Source organism: Choloepus didactylus, chromosome 15, assembly GCF_015220235.1.
Source record: "Choloepus didactylus isolate mChoDid1 chromosome 15, mChoDid1.pri, whole genome shotgun sequence".
Classification (NCBI taxonomy): domain Eukaryota; kingdom Metazoa; phylum Chordata; class Mammalia; order Pilosa; family Megalonychidae; genus Choloepus; species Choloepus didactylus.
This window is the reverse complement of record NC_051321.1, coordinates 33,722,921-33,743,550: the sequence shown is the minus strand read 5'-3', so window position 1 is coordinate 33,743,550 and position 20,630 is coordinate 33,722,921. Positions and strand designations below refer to the sequence as shown.

The window sequence follows — 20,630 nt, the reverse complement described above, 5'->3', positions numbered from 1 at the left end:
TCATATCTTATTTTTTCTTCTCCTTTTACTTTTCCTGATAATCTTCATTTCTGCACTCTTCTCCAACTCTGTCTCTCCTGTCTTTTCCTATCAGCCTGTAGCACTCCCTTTAGTATTTCTTGTAGTGCCAGTCTCTTATTCACAAACTCTCTCAGTGTCTGTTTGTCTGAAAATGTTTTAATCTCTCCCTCAGTTTTGAAGGAAAGTTTTGCTGGATATAGAATTCCTGGTTGGCAGTTTTTCTCTTTCAGTATCTTAAATATATCATGCCACTGTCTTCTTGCCTCCATGGTTTCTGCCACATCGAAATTAAAAAAAGACTTTTTTGTTACAAAAAATCTGCAGTATAATAGAGTTAACAGTACTGTCCAGGTTCATGCAATATATTCTTTGTCAACGTAGCTCTTTACCTCGTCGTATATATCCTTGATAAGTATTAAAACCCTATTTGAGTTTAAAAACATTTGTAAACATTTAAATGAATAACTTTTTATACTCTTTGTTACATGTTTGCATCAGTATCTAGTGGAAATGTTTTGAGGTTTGGAGGAGTTAGGATTTTTCTTTCTGTACTGTTTCTTTAAAACAGAGTTCTTAGTAACAAAGACAGTTCCTGAATTCAAATAAACCATTTTGTATGTTACAGATTTGAACGCATGAACTAATTACAGGCGATGATAATGCCTTTTTTAGTGTTTTTAACTTTTAGAATTCACTACATACATTGTAGGTGATTGTGGGTCTCAAAAACACCAGGACCTTTTACGTGTCTTAGCACCACACTCAATGTGCCTGCCTAAGTCAGCAACTGCACATTCAAGACACAAGTGGATCTTGTGGTGCATCTGCGCTGCAGTCTTTTTCAGGCCATGCCAAATGGTAAGTAGCTTCTTTCCCAGTGGTGGATTAAAAACTTAGGCCAGGAGTCCAGTAAGGAATGCAGATTTCCTTCATTCCACCTTGAGGTATGAGGAGGAAGGTGTTATAAAGGAAAAATAGGGGAGCTGGTTTTCTTCTGGGCAGATTTGAAAGGCAGCTTCAAAGAGCTCAAGGAGATGAAAGCTATGAAAGGGCTTGACTACTGTAACAGTTACAAGTATGTAGTTAAATCAATAGACTTATACAGTCAGGATTTTGTCATGTAATTTATTAACTATTACAGAAACACAACTAAGAATATCAAGTATTTCTCTGACTCTTGAGGAAAAAAATCAGTTAACTTAGCCCTTCGCTATCTAAAAAGTTGGTGTTTCCAGTTTTAGGTGCTACTGCCAAAAGGCCTGGTAATTAGAGTTGGGAGGCTCAACCTCAACCACCAATTTGCCACTGCTGCAGCCTGAAGATTGCAGTTGGCCATTTGATTAAGCACTGAGGCACGTGGGTTTTATTCTGGTCTTTCAATAACTATGTTATTGGTAGTTCTACTTTACTAAAGTGCAGAAAAGGTACTCTTCTGTACCTTCCATTTATACTTCTTTGGGAGAGTTATATTCTTGGGGGATTTTTTGGTTTTTGTTTTTTTTTGTGTGTGTGTGTTTTCTTTTGCATTTTATACCTAGTACTTATCACTAAACATGTTTTGTATTTAAAAAAAAGAAACAAACAAACCTGTTTTGTGTGTATGTAGATACTTGCATGATACAGAGCAGTCAATGTTTGGTTCCTCAGTAAGTCTTGCTGCTGTCAGGAATTATGCACTACACCCCCTTCTAACTGTATTAAACACATTTCATATGTAAATAAACATGGGATACTTGACCCATGTGGGGAAAAAAAAAAAAATCCAACAGAGGAAAGTCCAGAACCTGATGGCTTCACTGGTGAATTCTACCAAACACTTAAAAAAAGAGTTATCACCAATCCTACTCAAACTTTTCCACAAATGAAACAGGAAGGATCACTTCACTTCACATTCCATGAATCTAGAATTACCCTGATAACAAAGCCAGACAATGCACAAGAAAAGAAAACTTCAGATCAATAACCCTTATGAATATAGATGCAAATATTCTTAACAAAAATACTAGCAAGCCAAGCTTAACACATTAATAGAATTATACACCAAGCCCAAATGATTTTGTCCAGGAATGCTGAGGTAGTTCAAAATAAGAGAACCAATCAAGGCAATATACCACCTTAATTAAGCAAAAGAAAAAAGCACATGAACATCTCAATAGAGGCAGAAAAAGCATTTAACAAAATTCCAACACACTTTCGTGATAAAAACACTTGCAGAATGGAAATGCAAGGGAATTTTCTTAACATGATAGAGAGCTTTTACAAAACACCCACAGCTAACAATATACTCAATGGTGAAAGACTGAAAGTTTTTCCCCTGAGATCAGGAATAAGATGAGGATGCCTACTTTCACCACTGACGTTCAACATTGCCACTGGAAGTCCTAGTCTGCATGATTAGGCAAATACATACATATACACATACATACATACATACATAAATGTGTACTTTAAATAAAAAGAAATAAAAGGTCCAGATGGGAAAGGAAGAAGTAAAAAAATCTCTACATGCAAATAACATGATTATATAAAAAATTCCATAGAACACACACACACACACACACACACAGAATCTATTAGAGCTAATAAACCATTTCAGCAAAGTCACAGGTTACAAGATCTACACAGACCAGTTGTGTACAAACTGGAAGAGGAAATTAACAAAACAATTCCCTTTATAATACCATCCCAAAGTATAACATACTGAGGAATAAATTTAACCAAGGGGATAAAAGGCTTGTTCACTGAAAACTATAAAGCATCACAGAAAGAAGTAAAAGAATACCTAAGTAAATGGAAAGATGTCCTATGTTCATGGACTGAAAGACTATTATTAAGATGGCAAAACTATCCAAAATGAACTTCAGATGCAGTGCAATCCCTATCAAAATTCTAATGGTCTTTTCTGCAGAAATGGAAAAGTTAATCCTCAAATTCATATGGAGTTTTAAGGACCCTGAATAGCCGAAACAATATTGGACTCTTCTGTTCAAGCAGTATGGTGGTGTAAGATGCTCCAGGATTCCATTCCTCTACAGAATCTTTGAACAATTAGCAAAAACTGGCAGAGCCATCTTCCTCAAAACTCTGGAAAACAGGTAAAGGATACAGTGACTGGGCAAGGGCCAAATCAAGAAAACACAGCTTTAAAAATGGTATGAGAAGCTCTTGGCACCCTTGCTGTCCCTTTCCCTACCTCCTCTCCAGCACAGACTACTCACCCATCTTGGACCCAAAACTGAAATTCCGACATCAGTTTTTGCATCCTTACCATCTCAATAAAGATAAATACTGAGAATTAATGTCTTGCTTCTATAGATACTCCCATTTCATCCCTCTAATATGGCCCAGAATGGAGTGTGTATTAGGGTGATCTTTTCTCTAAGTGTGACTTGTTGGGGGGTAAGTCAGATAAAATTATTCCTCTATTGTCTGGCATTTTCCAAAATTATTCAACCTCTGTCTTTGATCCATCTTAACATTTAACTATACTTTGTCTTTCTAGACTCTAATGTTTCCCAAACAGGTATTGTTCTATTTAATTTTATTAGGAAAGCCATGAAAAAAAAAATACTGTGCTTAGGTAAGTTCAGGTGTTAAACACATTTCTTCCTGTATTTTATGATACCCATGAGTTCCTTGCAAGAATTTTTTGGGGGGAGGTGGTCATTTTAATAATATTAACAAAACTGATATATTCTAATCATTAGATGAGCCTTTTGAAATAAGTTCTGCCACAGAACTTCAGAGCTATGTTGATGACCAAAATGATTCCATCTGATACTCCAAATGATGGCATTTAAACTTTAATATGTTGGCAAGCATGTCTGGCTGCTAATTCAGGATGCCCTACTTTTTTTTAATGTGTAAAACTTTTTAATTGTGGTAACATAAAATTTCCCATTTTAACCATTTAAGTGTACAATTCAGTGGTATTAATTACATTCACAATGTTGTGGTACGATCAATACCATCCATTACCAAAACTTTTTCATCATCCCAAACAGAAACTCTATGCCCATTAAGTAATTACTCCCCATCCCCCTGGTCCCTGGTAACCTTTAATCTACTTCCTGTATCTGTGAATTTGCTTATTCTAGATATTTCATGTAAGTGGGAACCATACAATATTTGTCTTTTTGTGTCTGGCTTATTTCATTTAGAATAATATTTTCAAGTTTCATCCATGATGTAGCATGTATCAGAACTTCATTCCTTTTAGTGGATGAATAATATTCCAATGTATGTATATATCACATTTTGTTGAACCATTTTTCTGTTGATGGACACTTGGATTGTTGCCACACTTTAGGATGCCCTGATTTTAAAATAACATTTGTTTTTAAAGTATTATTACACAAATAATTTCTAAAAATTATTGAAAAATCAGAAAATACAGTAAAGGAAAGGAAAATAAAAATTACCCACTATCTAGAGATTGCTGAGGCTAACATTTTGTTCCATGTAACATATATGGATTCACACCAAATATGCTATTTTATAACCTGACTTTTTCAAACATAGTCTATACTATTTTTAACCATGTTTTAGGTTCTATTTTCTTAATTCAGAATCCAGAGTAGTGAGATACTGCACATTTCTATAAACTCGAAGATCTTAAAACAGAAGTAAAACTGTGCTTCTCCATCAGTGCTTTCCTTTGTGTGTCATTTGTCCTCAGGAGAATGAAAGTCTTTTCCACTCCTGATTTATCACCCAGCTCTGCATATCCTTTAACAGTTCCTTTTATATATTTCTAGGCCTATAGAGTCTTCTGGTATTTGGGAACTGGTGAGCCTCCTGTCCCTGGGGCTCTTCAGTCACATGCTTATCCACGGTGATGATATAAATATGCTTCCAGGCAAGGCTAATGATTAAATTGTTGGGATGAAAGGTCAGGAGACCTGCCTTTAGTTGAAACATCAGAACATCAGAACATCAGAAAGGGAGATAACACATTGCCGTTCACCTCTAAACTTCGCTGAGGAAAAGAGTAAATAAGAAACAACCCAGCCATAGAAGACCCTTCATTTCAGAAACGCTCCAGGAATCATGCTGGAAGAATTCTGCAACTCTACTTTTTGGGTGAGAAATTGCACTTAGCCTCATTATTGTCCCTTCTTAGGCTCAAAACAAGTGGTATATTATCCTAGATTGAACACTAATAAGATATGTTAGATGTGCAGTTGACCTAAAGGTCAGGCTTTTAAAGAATGAATACATCATAGTTTCTCCAGAGGACAGACTATCTGGGAGAACTAAGCTATTGATTCTCTAACATATGTTTATTTTATCCTAGATTCTCTTCTTGGACTAGTTAGCTGCAAAATTCCCTTCTCAAAAGAGAGAAAGACTTCCCATTTTATCAATGTTAGGAGAAGGCATAGTGTTATTTGGGGTAGAAGAAAGAGGAGAGAATCCATGATTGAGTCTTGTTCAGATATGTTGATAATGAAATGATAATGGAGAAGAAGGTATTTAGAAGGTGAATCAGAATAGTATAACATCATGGAGCCATAACAAGCAGAGAATTTCAAGACAGAAAGGGTGAACAACAGTAACAAAAGGTTTAGTGGAATATAGAATGAAAAATCTCTTGGACTAAGTGATTCTGAAAAGGTAATGACTATCTTAAAACTGTTTTCCACAGTGTGGTTGGCAAATTCCTAGCATCAGAATCACCTGATACGCTTGTTTAAATAATTTAAATATACCAGGTGACTATTCTGAATTCCAAAGTTTGATAACCATTATTTTAGAGTCCAAAGCAAAAATTCTGATTTAAATCATTAGGGATGGGTTCCAGCAATGGCTTTTTTTTTTTTTTTTTTTTTTTTTAAAAGATCTTTATGTGATTCCAGTGTTCAGAGCTGAGTCACTTATCTATGAAACAGTTTCAATACTTCTGGGTGGAAGTAAATTGGAGAGTGTGTTGGGAGGAAAGGAGGTAGTGGAAACAACTATATTGATGTTTAACAATGACTAAAAAGAGAGAAATTAAATATCAGCCTAAGGAAGGGAAAGTAGGTGAAATTAAGATACTTTTAGGGTAGACGATCCTGTGTATGTTTTGGGGCCAAGGAAAAACAAGTGAAGAAAAAGAGAATAGAAATTCTTTCAGGAGGATTTAAGTGTTAGAACCAAGTCCCAGAAAAGATGAAGGGAGTGAGGCCAAGGGCAGAAAAAAAGAAGTCAACTTTAAAAGGGGAGGTAGAAAGTAAGTGTGTCACAGTGGTTCTCTGTGTGGTCTCTGGACTGGCAACATCATCATCATCTGGGAACTTGTTAGAAATGCAAATTCTCAGGCCCCATCTCAGACCTACTCAATCAGAAACTCTGGGGGTGCTCCCCTGAATCTGTGTTTAATAAGCCCTCCAGGTGACTCTGTTGTATGCTGAAGTCTGAAAACCACAGGTGTAGAGGTAAGATTGAGGTGGAGAGGCAAGCCGATGAAAGAATTCAATAAACAATCATAATATCTCAGGTAAAATAGATTTCATTTTGGAATGCCCAGTTAAGCAAGGAAGGGGGGGTACACAGGACTATGGTTTGGGGTTTAAGAAGAATGGAGGAGCTTTCACATAGCTGCTGTGTGGGGAGCATGGCTGTAAGACATTTGAGAGAGGCTTGCCAAATAGTAACTCACCATTCTCTTCCCCGTATAAACCTACCTACTGCAGGTCTCCATCTTCAGGGTGTGAGCTCTTGAATAGACAGATTTTGGAAAGTCTCTGATTAATGCTCCTGGATTAATTAGGAGATTTTTTTTTTTATTCTTGAAAGATTTTTTTTTTTTAATTGAGGTGTTTTAGTGGGCAAGGCAACAGACTCTTATTATATGCTCAACATATCAAACTTCTGAGTATGTCTGTGTGCCAGAACTATGGTAGGGGCTATGGATATAGAGATATATTAGGTTCAGTCCCTGCCTCCAAGGAAGGTATAGAGGAGGGAGCATCTTGGGCAAAATGAGTTAGGCAAAATTTTCCATATATGAAATCTTTCTGAGAATGTATTAGGGGGTTATTGTGAGTATTAAGTGAAAAACTAAATGTAAACCCTTCCACAGTACCCAAAAATGTTATTGTTATCTGGAACATTTTAGAAAAAAATGTTATTGTTATCTGGAACATTTTAGAAAAAAATTGATACTGTAGTTGTAGGACTTTAATCAGAATATTTAACCACCTTATGCTTAAATTCCCTCATCTATAAAATGGAGATAATAACAATATAATAATACCTCTTTGGGTTGTGGTGAGGATTAAATGAGTTAATTCAAATCAGATGCTTAGAATAGTGTAACACAGGGCAAGCACTCAGTACACGGTGCTTTTCTTGTGTTGGTGGTTGTTATCTTTCAGGAAGTAAAGGTTTTGCTAATTATGTAAAGCTGGGGCAGATCAGGACTGGTCCTATGAGTTTAGAACTAGTACCAGTGAAAGATTAGAGAATTTGAGAAGAGGCTCCTTTGATTCCCAAGCAGATTAGGTCAATTTCTGCCATGAAAAGGACATCAAAAAAGTTCCTCAAAGTTCCTCTCTGAGTGGAGAGATGATAGGAGCAGGAGCGCACAGGCAGCACTTCCTATCTTAGAAAGGACGTGGGCCCCCGAGGCTCTTAGAACCAGGACATGATTACTACAGAAGGTGGGGTGAAACTGGCCCCGGTATCTCACCAGACCATCCTGGGAGAATCCTGAGAATTATCTTACAGAGTAACTTGGTCAGAGTGCCTCAACCTTTTTTTAAAGAGTCTGTGAAAACAGCTGTACAAAACAATTTAACAGTGTTTATTGGAAGAGGAAATTTTACCCTCACATGACTCAGATACTGTATAAGGAACTGATGCCTCCTGCTCCCAATGTCCACCCCATGAGACACTTCATTTATTGCAAGAACCAAAGAGTGGTACAAACCTCAGCCGGGCGTAAGCCTTCCCTCCAACTGTGCTTTTGCCACTCCTATGCTGATGCAAGCCAGGGGTTCTGATAAGAACCCTCAGGGCTGTAGGAGGTGACATGTCTTAGTATGACTAAGCATTCTGCCTATCTGTCCCTGTGAGTTTGAACATCTGCCAGTGAGTTCAATCAGTGCTAGAGACTGAAATGAAAACAAGCGTTTTTTATCCCAAGGAACTATTCTCCCCTTTCAACTGAGGAATGGTCTCTCTATTTCCTACGACTTGGCAAATGCAGTGGCAATGTTTACTCAGAATAGCTGACAGAGAAATTGAGTCCAGTTTTAGAATCACAGGAAGATAGGGCTTTAAAAGCTGGGTTGGCCACAAAAGTCACTAACTGTCATTAATTTGCATCACAAGGGAGTGAATAGGATAATGCAGGTAAAGAGAAGGGCTGAGTTAAAATTGTTTGGAAGCCTATGGGATGTGCTGGGGGTGGTCCTCTGTCCTCAAAAATGCATGTATCCAATATTCCTTCATTTTTGATTCCCCAGAATTCCTCATTCCTGGATAGCCCTGAGGCTGATCTGCCACTTTGTTTTGAGCAAACTGTTCTGGTGTGGATTCCCCTGGGCTTCCTTTGGCTCCTGGCACCTTGGCAGCTTCTCTGTGCCTATAAATCGAGGACCAACAAATCTTCTGTAACCAAACACTACCTTGCTAAGCAGGTATGGTAACCCCACTATTTGCTGACTCTAATTCCTTGGTGCATAATAGAAATATTTTCTTGGTCATTAAAGTGTCCTCTTCCATATCTTTAACCAACTTTCCCAGTTGCTGCTGAGCTGGGTAGAGCAGTGCTGTGGTGTCCCTCTTTCTGCCTGTCCCATGCCTCCCTGGTCCCTTGCCATATTTCTTAGTTAAGGAGACTTTGAGTTCTGTGTAAGAGTGGAGACTCGAATTTTATGGATATTGTGTATTGATAAGCAATCCACCAATCAAATTGTTACATAATTTTCAGTATTTGAAAAGAGAACAGTAGATTACCTGCCCTTACACTGTTCTAATAAATCAGGAGACCATGGGGTAAAAAGGAACTATATAAAATGTCCTCTGCACCATTTGGGCATTTCAACTATTGCTCATGAACCAAAACTTGGATCTCAAATAGGGTTTCCATTTTCCCAAAGTCTTTCATGTGTGTGGAAGATCCCTCACAGCGGCGGGAGGAAGACTGAGTGCTCAGCAACATGCCCAAGTAGGAAAAGAATGGAAAGGAGAAGGGGTGGCTGCAGGAGAGTGCCCAGTAGAAGTGAGGAGAGGAACCCCTCAGCCAGCTGCACTAATTAACTCAGGGAGAGGTTTTGTGTCAACTAAAAGATCTTCAACCCAGTCTGTAAAGCTACAGTATGAGTCCACAGTCTGCTTCCTTCCTCTAGGATTTTCTTACCTGTCCTGATCTTTAAGCAGGTTTTAGAATGCCAAATGAGATTTCTGTGTTCTATGAGCAATAAATATCGATGACCTCAGGTTACCTGGAACGTAAAAGGGAGGAAAGGGTTTGGCCAAAGGAAGTAGGATTCACAGTAGTGCTCTGAGGTGGGGGCTGGTGGTGGTTTTGTTGGACTCTGGTAGGAAAAGAACAGCTGCTGAGAGCCAAGGGCACTGTCACGGACTGTCCTGTTTGCAGGAGTACTTAGGGCCTGGCACTGATCAGGCACTCGATAGGTATTTGTTGAATGTTTGTGTTAAATGCACCCTAGGGCTAGAGGTTGAGTCAAGAGTGTGTTAGACTTTTTCTGAACACTGAACATTCTTCAGTCAGTGGGGGATGAATCAGAACCTGAGTCAGTCAAGTTGGGTGACTTCTGGAGTTTCCAACAAGAGGCTGGTTAATGAGCAAACCAGTATTGCAGCCTAATAAAGCTATTAATTAACTTTTAAAAACAGCTTTATCTTGATATAATTCATCTGCCATATAGTCCAGTCATTTAAAATGTACAATTCCTTGTTTTTTAGTATATTCCTGGATATGTGCAACCACCACCACAGTGAATTTTAGAACATTTTCATCACCTCAAAAAAGAAACCCTGTACCCTTTAGTTATCACCCTCCTATCTGCCTACTCCCATCCCCTGCAGACCTAAGCAACCACTAATCTACTTTCTATATCTATAGATTTCTCTATTCTAGACATTTCATATGAATGGAATCATATATTATGTAGTCTATTGTGATTGGCTTCTTTCACTTAGCATATGTTTTCAAGGTTCATCCGGGTTGAGCATGTATCAGTACTTCATTCCTCTTTATGATCGAATAGTAGTCCATTGTATGAATGTACCACATTTTAATTAACTTTTATTTTTCTGTGTCTGGATTCTTTTACTCAACATAACATTGGTGTGGTTTTTTTTTGTTTTTTTTTTTTTGTTTGTTTTTTTGTTTTTACCTTTTTTATTATGAAATATAACGTACATACAGAAAAGTGATAACTCTCAAAGTATAACTCAACAAGTAGTTAGCAAATTTCAAAGATGGTTATGGATTACAGTTTCACCATTTCATTTATTTCCTTATTGTGAATTATAACATATATACCGAAAGGTGATAACTTTCAAAGTATGATTTAATAGTTATAGAGCAAATTTCAAAGAATGTTATGGGTTACAGTTCCACCATATCAGTTATTTCCTTCTAGCTATTCTAGTACCCTAGAGACAGAAAAAAAAAAATTATTTATATGAAGATTCAGTATTCGTAATCCTTTGTTAAAATCCTGTCTTTTAGGTTCTATTCCTCCCTCTTGTTTGATCATGGTCTCAATCTTCAGGGATATTTGGGCAGTGATCAAGCTAACTTGTTCATATTGAAAAGGGGTGTTGACATTATGGAAAAGGGGGATGCACCTGTTTGATGTTCTTGGCAAGGCTGTTGCCTCAGGATTTTTTGACTTATCTGGCATAGCAGTACCCTGGGGGATTTAAGTGTCTGAAAAGTAAACTTAGTGAGTGAAAATTTTATAGCGTCTCAGATAAAATTAACTTTTATAAACACAAACCTCTATAGATCAAAAGAAAAGCAATATGTTAGCTTTTTTTTTTTCCTGTAGCTAATAATCCACTCACCCTTACTCCCAGTTTCAGGAGTTCCATTATAATTTATATTTTATTTTTTTGTCCTCCATCTTGAGGGTGACAGAGACTGATTAGCTTTTCCTTAGTATTTTCAAAATAATTGGTTTCATAATCTGAAATAGTTGCAGATACAATTCCTCACAAAGTAAAACCTTACTTCTCCCATGAGAAACTTCTCTCTTGGTTAACTGCTCATCTTAGTTTTGTTTCTCAGCTTCCTTTTCTAGCTATCTTTGGGATATTTCAACTCTTTTCTCCTCTCTGACTCCCCTAAATTGTTATTGTTGCTGTTGTTTGATCATCATTTGTTATTGTTGCTGTTGTTTGATCATCAGTGCAGTGTTGACCTCCTCTGGACTTACTCAATTGGTTTGACTGCGAGTGCCTCCACAGGTTTGTTTGTTGTTTTAAAGTGCATCCTTATTGAAGGACTCAGCACATAGTAGGTAATTGAATGAATTGAATTAAAAAGTGAAGGAATGGGGGGGACTTCTGGGAAGATGGCAGTGTAGGGAGCTCTAGGACTCAGACCTTCCACCAAAACAACTATTAAACAGGCAGGAACTATCTGAAACAACTATTTTGAAACTCCAGAGGCCAGAACAACACTGTTCAGCAACCAGGGAAGAGTGGGAGGAAGAGGCTGATAAATTATAGAGAAGAACAGTAAATTGCTCTCTGCATATGGTGGCTACTGGCACCCATCCCTCACTCTCATGGCAGGCCACCATGGGCCTGACTAGCTCACTAGTGACACAAAGGGATATAAAAATCCTCTTCCCCAAGAACAGGGTGGACATGGCTAGTCACTGATTATGACTTTTGATAAGCAAATTTGGATGACTGGGTGTTCAGCTCTGAGGGCAGCTATTGTTGCAACCCACCCTGGACAGGGGCAGAGGCAGTGGAGATTTAAAGACTCAGTGCTTTCTCAGGGCTGCAGGGGAAAGTTAGCTGAATGACTGCATTTGTTGGGCAGATCAGGAAAGCTCAGCTCTGGGGAGCTGTTGGAGAAGCTTTTGGCACCCTTCCTAATCTGCTTCCCAGGGCATTTTGGAGCCAGTCTGTGCCCCCTTTGTGGGTATCTGGCCCTGTTTTGGCTGAGAAAGACTGACTTGAGAATGTCCTCTCCAGGGTGCCCTTCGTCCCAGAATTTGCCCTCCAGCCAAAAGCACCTGAAACAATGAAAGGAGTGTAAAACAGTTGTAAAGGTGGACAGTCTGGGAAAAACACCTACTGGCTTCAAACACCCAGGAGAGGGAAGTCTGTCTCCTGGGAAACAGAGGGGACAATCAAACTTCTGCAAACAGGGGAACCCAAAACAGCTAACAAGCAAAAGCTCAGCTCAAGACAGAGGCACTGAAAGACAGGGAAAACTCTGCACACTGCATTTGCCTTGGCCAGACCTTCCTGATAGGAGGGTTGAAGTTCAAGAAAATCTCTGTCTTATCACCAGCTGGTTACAAAACCAAGAAACAAACATCACAGGAAATAAATCCCAGAGTTAATATTTTAAAATAACAAATGTATAGTGTGCAAAAAAAGAGTACAAAACAAACAAAGAAATTGGAAATGATGGACCATCAACTTGAAGAGGGTAAAAAGACAGAAAACATCAACAAAGACGATGAGAATGTGGACATACCAAACAAAGTCTTTAAAAAATGATCTTTAAAATACTCAAGGAGATGAAGGAAAATACAGAGAAAAAAAAAAAAAAAAGTACATGAGGCAAACAATGAATGAATACATGAGAATCTAAATAAAGAGATAAAATTTTTAAAAAGGAACCAAACAGAACTACTGGAGTTGAAAAGCACAATAACTGAAATGAAAAATTCCCAGGAGGTTTTCAAGTGGAGATTGGAGCTGGCAGAAGAAAGAATCAGTGAACTTGAAGACAAAACACTTGAATGAGCTAGGCTGAGGAGCAAAAAGAAAGAAAAAAATATTAAAAACAAAAATAGACTAAGACACCTCTGGGACATCATCAAGCATACCAATATATGCATTATGGGAGTCCCAAAAGGAAAAGAAGAAAAGGGCAGAAGGACTATTCAAAGAAATAATGACAAAAAACTTCCCAAACTTATCAAAAGACATGAATATGCACATCTAATAAGCCCAGAGAACCCCAGACAGGATAAACTTGAAGAAAAATATGCCCTGTCACATTAGTCAAACTGTTGAATGCAAAAGACAAGGAGACAGTTCTGAAAACTGCAAGGGAAAAGAAACATGTTATGTACACAGGAATCCCCAATTAGATTAAGTGCAGATTTCTCATTTAAAAAAACAAAAAAACATGAAGGCAAGAAGGCAGTGGGTTGAAATACTTAAAGTCATGAAAGAAAACAACTTCCAGCCTAACACTGGTTGACTGGAAAAAATCTAAAAATATTCTAAATAACATATTAGCAAGATTTAACACAAAATTAAACAGGAGCAATCAGTCCGCAAATGGCTTTTGAGGTTTTTGTCAATATTGGTTTACTAATATCTCTTAATTCAGCTGGGAAAAACTTCCAGGATGAAATCAGCACCTTTTAATTAGAAGCTGCTGCTATTGCCCCACCTTCTTCCCTCCATGGGGGATCAGGGTGCTGAACTTCCTCTGCTTTAACCCTTTGTTGGACCAGAGGTCGAGTACACCTACTTTCCTTAGTATCAATTTCCCAATCAGACAGGGGCTCATCATCTTTTGATGAGGAATCAACAGGGTCCCACACTTTACGGTCCCAGTCAGAGGAAGCCAGGATATGCCTAACTTGCCCTTTGGGCAGCTTATGCCTTCTTACTCTAGTGTGCTGGTATGCCAATATTTCTAAACTTTTATCCAGAGCATCTTTCAATTCTGCTCGTGCTAGCCTCATATCTTTTTCTAACTTTAATTCACCTCCCAGGTGGCTTGGCCACCGTAGCTGCTAAAGCTTCCTCAGTAGCAGTGCATACAGCCTCTAACAATGGCCAGCCCACCGCAGCTGCAATCTGGTGGCCCTTTTTTTCTTTCTGAATCCCCAATCATCCTGCAGCCTGATGCAGGATGGCTATTAGTCCAGCCAGAGAGTTATAAACATTTCCATACTCCTCAGCAGATTCCACTCATCTAGGAGGGTAGCCACCCCTCCCCACATAGACATCCATTCCACTGGGAATGTGGGCACCCCTTCCCACATAGACATCGCAGTCCTCCCCAGTATCCCACCCAGGGCCTTCTCCTTTCCCCTCCCCAAATTCATGTCATCAGTGCCTGGGACTTCCTTAGTCTCCTGTTGGCAGCTATTTGATTTTCCCGACAGGCTTTGCCAGTTGTCGCAGCCCATGAAGGCTATACCAGTCCAGAGGCCAAAGAAGAGAATGAGCACTTTCTGATACATGAATTTTTATTCAGGGCTTACTTACAGGGCAAGAAGTCATGGAGAGATCATGACGGCTCTCAGGCTGGGCAGGCATTGCATTCACAGGGAAGTCAACAGCGCAATGCAAAGAGGACAGCAAGCCATTTATAAGGGTTTAAGACAAAGGCATTCCTGAGGGTTGGGGAGCATAGAGGTGGGAACAGGTCACTGTGACCTGGGGGGTGATGCAGGAAGGGAAGAATTATAGGATGGGGCTTTGTAAATAACCACAAGAGTGTTAACACTTGGAGGCCAGGAAGCAGGTAGACTAGATTAACATTGTTGCCCTTTTGTGAAACCAGAAGCCTCTCCCCTCCTGTCTCCTTCCCGTTTCACATTTTAAAATTACATTTTAAGGTCAATTTACCCTTTTTCTCTTTACTGGCTTACAAAGACAATAGATTAAACATTAGCGGTCTAGGTCATGCAGACTGCTGTGCACCAAGATCTGCAGGCCTGTTTTGCTCAGGCCATGGGCTGCCACAATGAAGTGAGCAAAGCAGCAGGACACAAGATCAACACCCCCAAATTAGTAGTGTTTCTATACATGATCTGAAGAAGAAATCAAGAAAAAAATTCCTTTCACAGTAGAAACTAAAAGAATAAAATATCTAGAAACAAATCTAACCAAAGATGTAGAGGACTTGTATGCAGAAAATTATAAAGCATTGTTAAAAGAAATTAAAGAAAACCTAAATAAATGGAAGGTCATTCCATGTTCATGGATTGGAAGACTATTGTTAAGCTCTCAGTACTACTCAAAGCAATTTATAGATTCAATGCAATCTCAATCAAAATTCCAACAACCTTCTTTGCAGAAACAGAAAAGCCAATTATCAAATTTATATGGAAGGTTAAGGGGCCCCCAAATAGCTAAAGTCATCTTGGATAAGAAGAATAAAGTTGGAGGACACACTTCCTGATCTTAAAACTTATTACAAACCCACAGTAATCAAAACAGCGTGGTCCTTCTCCCTCCCTGTCCCCCGAGTTGCCCCCCGTGTGCCTGGCTGTGCTCTATCTCCACTGGCTGGGTTGAGGAAGGCGGCCCTGGGCGCAAGCCCGGCAGCCTAGGCTCGAGGCCCCTCTCTTAGCCCAGGGGCGCGGCGGTGGACTGCACCGAAAGGGGGAAGTCAGGTGGCCACTACCACGGTTTGTCGCCAGAACAGAGATGGCAGATCTGGAGAAGCAGTTGTCTGATGAGGAGACAGTGTGTATATCAGCAGAAGTCATCATTCATGCCCCTCCTGGAGAATTTAATGAGGTGTTTAATGATGTTCGGTTACTGCTTAACAATGATAATCTTCTCAGGGAAGGAGAAGCCCATGATTTGCACAGTATAACTTGGACCAGTTTGCTCCAGTAAAAATTGAGGGTTATGAAGATCAGGTATTGATAACAGAACATAATGACTTGGGAAATAGAAAGTTTTTAGATCCCCAAACAGAATCTGTTTCAAATTTGATCACTTAAGAAAGGAAACAACTGATCCTGGGCCCCATGAAGCAGAAATTGCAATTGAATCATGGAGAACTTCCTTAGAAACTGCTCTGTGAGCTTATGTAAAAGAACATTACCCGAATGTAACCTGCACTGTGTTTGGGATAAAAATAGATGGACAGCAAACCATTATTGCATGCACAGAAAGCCATCAGTTCCAAGCAAAAATCTTCTGGAATGGTCATTGGAGGTCAGAGTGGAAGTTTACAATCACTCCTTCAACCACTCTAGTGGTTGGCATCTTGAAAATTCAGGTTCATTATTATGAAGATGGTAATGTTCAGCTAGTGAGTCATAAAGATATGCAAGATTCCCTAACAGCGTCTGAGGTACAAACAGTATCTGAGGTACAAACAGCAAAAGAATTTATAAATATCATAGAAACTGCAGAAATTGAATACCAGACTGCCATCAGTGAGAATTATCAGACAATATCAGACACTACTTTCAAAGCCTTACCTCACAGTTGCCAGTTGCATGCACCAAGATTGATTGGAACAAGATCCTTAGCTACAAGATTGGCAAAGAGATGCAGAATGCATAAGATGAACATTACATGACTGGATCATTTTAGTGTCTTTGCATTAAAAAAAATTGCAAAAGTGTTCAGAACTGTCAAGTTGCACAGTCAGGTAGACTGTTGTTTAAAATCACTGTAATTAATTAGTTTGGTTAAAGCACAAAGCTTAGCTAATCAACCATTATTTTTTATTTCTTTTGTTCAAAAAACATTGAAAATCAGTTTAGTTTAAATGTCTTTTACTTTCTGTTAAGACTTTCTTTCTAACAATGAAGAGATAGATGATTCCTCTAGCTTATGGCTAAAAGTTTTTGGTGTATCAAAAATATTTTACTTATTGTAACCCTAAAATTGTTGTCTTTTGGTTTATGAAGTGGGGAACTTCTGATATTTGCCTAATTTTTTTTAATGGGATCAGTGAAGGACTTTCTAGTTTAAGGTGTTTGATGGATTTAGCCATATATGCTGTTAAAGAAATTGTCTACCTTTTCCCCTCACCTCTTTCATGTATCTAAGATTGAGATTAGAGAGAAAGCATTTTCTGAATCATGTTTAAACCTTTCAAGGAGGTTATTTTAAATAAGGCCGAGGTCTAATGCTGTTTTAAGATTCTGAAATTAAATGAAGATACTTATTTCAGAAATGCATTTAATGCTTTTTTTTCTGAGTTATGCAAATTAGCTTGAATTCCATATGTCCCCAAGTTATTTTTATCATAAAGCCACTAATGTATTATAACACAGCAAATTGTTCCTGAACTCATGACCCTGTTTCAGTTTAAATCACTAGTGAGTCATTCACTATTTTAAAATGCTTTCTTTGGATATTGTGATTCTTAAGTGATTATTAATTAGAAAAGCTGGAGTACTTATGGTGTGCAGTAAAAGTCTAAATTTTTCCATCTTCCTATGCATAATAAGCATGTTTGTAATATTTTTAAAAATACATTTACTGATTCTACAGGAATTTCAAGCCTGTGGTGAACATTAGTATTTACTATAGGAAATGGGGTGGATTTGTGGTTTCATTCAATTGAGTATTGCTGATTATACTTGAGTGGAATCCTTTCCTCACGTACTCCTACAGATGTCTGGGCCTGACAATGATTTTTGTTGTTGTTTTTGTTTTTTTGTTTTAAACACCACTTTCATTATGTACAATAAAATATTTCATTAGCTTGAAAAAAAATCCAAAAAAAATCCAGCATGGTCCTGGCTCAAGGACAGACATATAGACCAACAGAATATAATTGAGAGCTCAGAAATCAACCCTTACATTTATGGCCAACTGATTTTTGATAAGGGGGCAAAGACCACCCAATTGAGAAAGAATAGTCTCTTCAACTAATGGTGCTGGAAAAACTGGATCTGCATTTGCAAAAAAAAAAAAAAAAGAGGACCCCCTACCTCGAGCCATATACAAAAATCAACTCAAAATGGTTTAAAAACCTTAATGTAAGAGGTAGAACTATCAAACTCCTACAAGAAAACAGGGAAGCATCTTCAAGGACCTTGTGTTAGGCAATGGTTTCTTGGACTTTACACCCAAAATACAAATAAAAAAAGAAAAAATAGGTAAATGTGACCTCTTCAAAATTAAAATCTTTTGTGCATCAAAGGACTTTATCATGTAAGAAAAAACATCCTACATAATGAGAGAAAATATTTGGAAACCACATATCCAATAAAGTTTAATATCCAGAATATTTAAAGAAATTCTTCAACTTAACAACAAAAAGACAAACCAATTAAAAAATGGGCAAAAGACTTGAACAGATACCTCTCGAAGAAGATATACAAATGGCCAGAGAGCACAGGAAAAGATGCTTAACATCATTAGCCACCAGGGAAATGCAAATCAAAACCACAGTGAAATACCATTTCATGCCCGTTAGAATGTTGGAGAGGATGTGGAGAAATAGGAACACTCATTCATCGCTGGCGGGAATGTAAAATGGTGCAGCCGTGGTGGAAGACAGTTTGATGGTTCCTCAAAAAGCTAAGTATAGAACTACCATATGACCCAGCAATCCCACTACTAGGTATATACCCCCAAAGAATTGAAAGCAGGGGCTCAAACAGATATTTGCACACTGATGTTCATGGTGGTATTATTCACAATTGCCAAAAGATGAAAGCAATCCAAATGTGGTATATGCGTATAATGGGTTTTTATTCAGCCATATAAGGGAAGAAAGTCCTGATACATGCGACAACATTGATGAACCTTGAAGACATCATGTTGACTGAAATATGCCATACCCAAAAGGACAAATATTATATGCTCTCACTGATTTGAAACAATAAGAATAAGCAAATTCATAGAGTCAGAATCTAGAATATAGGTTACCAGGGGATGGGGTAGGGATAGGGAATGGGAAGTTAAGGCTTAAAATGTACAGGGTTCCTATCTGGAATGATAGAAATGTTTTGGTAATGGATGATGGTAAGGTAGCACAACATTGTGAATGCAATTAATGGCACTGAAATATATATATGAATATGATCAAAAGGGGAAATGTTTAGATTGTATATATGGTAATAATAAAATGAAAAAAAAATCCATGGACCCCTAAGTTAAATCATGGCCTTTAATTAATAGTGCAGTTTTCAAAATATTCTATCATCTGTTACAACAAATGTTCCACACCAATGCAAGGTGTTGGTGGTGGGGTGGTGTATGGGAATCCTATATTTTATGCATGATTGTTCTGTGAACCCACAATTTCTCAAATAAAGAAAAAAATGAAGGAATGAATTAATAAGCTCGTATTTAGTCCCAGAGAAACTAAGAAAGAATTTGGTTCTGGAGGCTGTGGAAGAGCTGAGGTCAGAAGAAGATATGCTGCAAAAATGGACTTGATGGTAAACCTTTAAGATGTGGGAATCATCTTTAAGTATTTGCAGATGTATCATATGGAAGATTAGCTTACTTCTGAAAAGTTTCACAAAGCTTGACTAAGATGAGTGGGTAGAATTTGTCCAAGGAGCAGATTTAGCTAAATATACAGAAGAATATTTAGCTAAATAAATATTCTAATATTTAATATTCTAATAACAATAGTTGTCTGATAATAGAATAGGCTGTGGGGGAATATGGTCTCTGGAATATTCAAGCAGAGTTAAACACTCATCTGCCAGAGACGTAGTGGAAGTAGACACCCTCTGTAATGGATGGAAGATTCAACCAGAGTCTTGTCATTCTTTAGAGCACTGGTTAAAGAGGGACTTTGCAGAGATGGAAAGGTATTAAATATGGCCTCCACTCTCCTTTCTTTTAAAATACCAGTGAGATTGTACCTCCTGAGGAAGTTGAGTTTAGTAAACTCCTTGTCTGCTTGAAGCTTCTCCAATAAATCACAGAGCAAGGGCAAAGAGTATTAAGGACTTGGTAATCATTAAACAACTACAATACTTCCCTGATATTAACTAATAAAATGATGTGTATGCTTTCTGTATATATGTTATATTTTACATTAATGGAAATAACTGAAATTGTGGAACTGTAACACATAACATTCTTCAAAATTTGCTAACTACTTGTTAAATTGTACTTTGAAAGTTATCACTGTTATGCATGTATGTTAAAGTTCACAATTTAAAAATGCATTTTAAAAAGGTTATGTATGTTCTGATTATAAAAATAATGCATGGTTATTGTAGAAAGTTTGGAGACTCTAGAGAGATAGGAAGAAAATTAAATCCATCAATAATTGTTTCATCTTAATAAAGTGCTGTTAAAAATTTTGTTATATTTCCTTCCATTGTCTCTCTTAAAAAAAAAAAAAAACTGTACAAAAGAATACAACATGAAAAACAAGTCTCTTCCTCACTCCTACCTCCCAGTCCTGTTCTCTAGAGGGCTTCATTTTAAATTATTTTGATGTTACCTCTGTATGGGCAAATAATGTTTATACCTGTCTTTCTTGATCTATCGCTTTCAAAATAGATCTAATTCTGCCCTCTATGAAAGGCAAGGAATATAGCTCATTAACTCTACCCTCTAGCTTCCCTTTCCTTCCCTTTTCTCTCCCTAAAAATTATGTATGTTTATTTTCAGTCCTTCTGTTGAATACCTTTATAGCTAAAAATAATCTCTCATCAATTTTAGACTGTACATCTTTGGTGCTTTGATGCTTAGATGTTGAATATGAT

General features: G+C 37.8%; 1 protein-coding gene and 1 pseudogene across 1 annotated transcript in view; both read left to right on the top strand.

Moving 5' to 3' along the window:
• The first annotated feature begins 4,939 nt into the window (after positions 1-4,939).
• Positions 4,940-20,630, top strand: part of ABCC2 (ATP binding cassette subfamily C member 2) — an 89,692-nt gene continuing 74,001 nt past the window's right edge. Inside the window, exons 1-2 of the mRNA XM_037804357.1 lie at positions 4,940-5,103; positions 8,475-8,648. Coding sequence (XP_037660285.1) covers positions 5,071-5,103; positions 8,475-8,648 — 207 coding nt within the window. The 5' untranslated portion in view covers positions 4,940-5,070. The remainder of the gene's footprint in view (positions 5,104-8,474; positions 8,649-20,630) is intronic.
• On the top strand, positions 15,327-16,761 carry LOC119510180 (annotated as a pseudogene).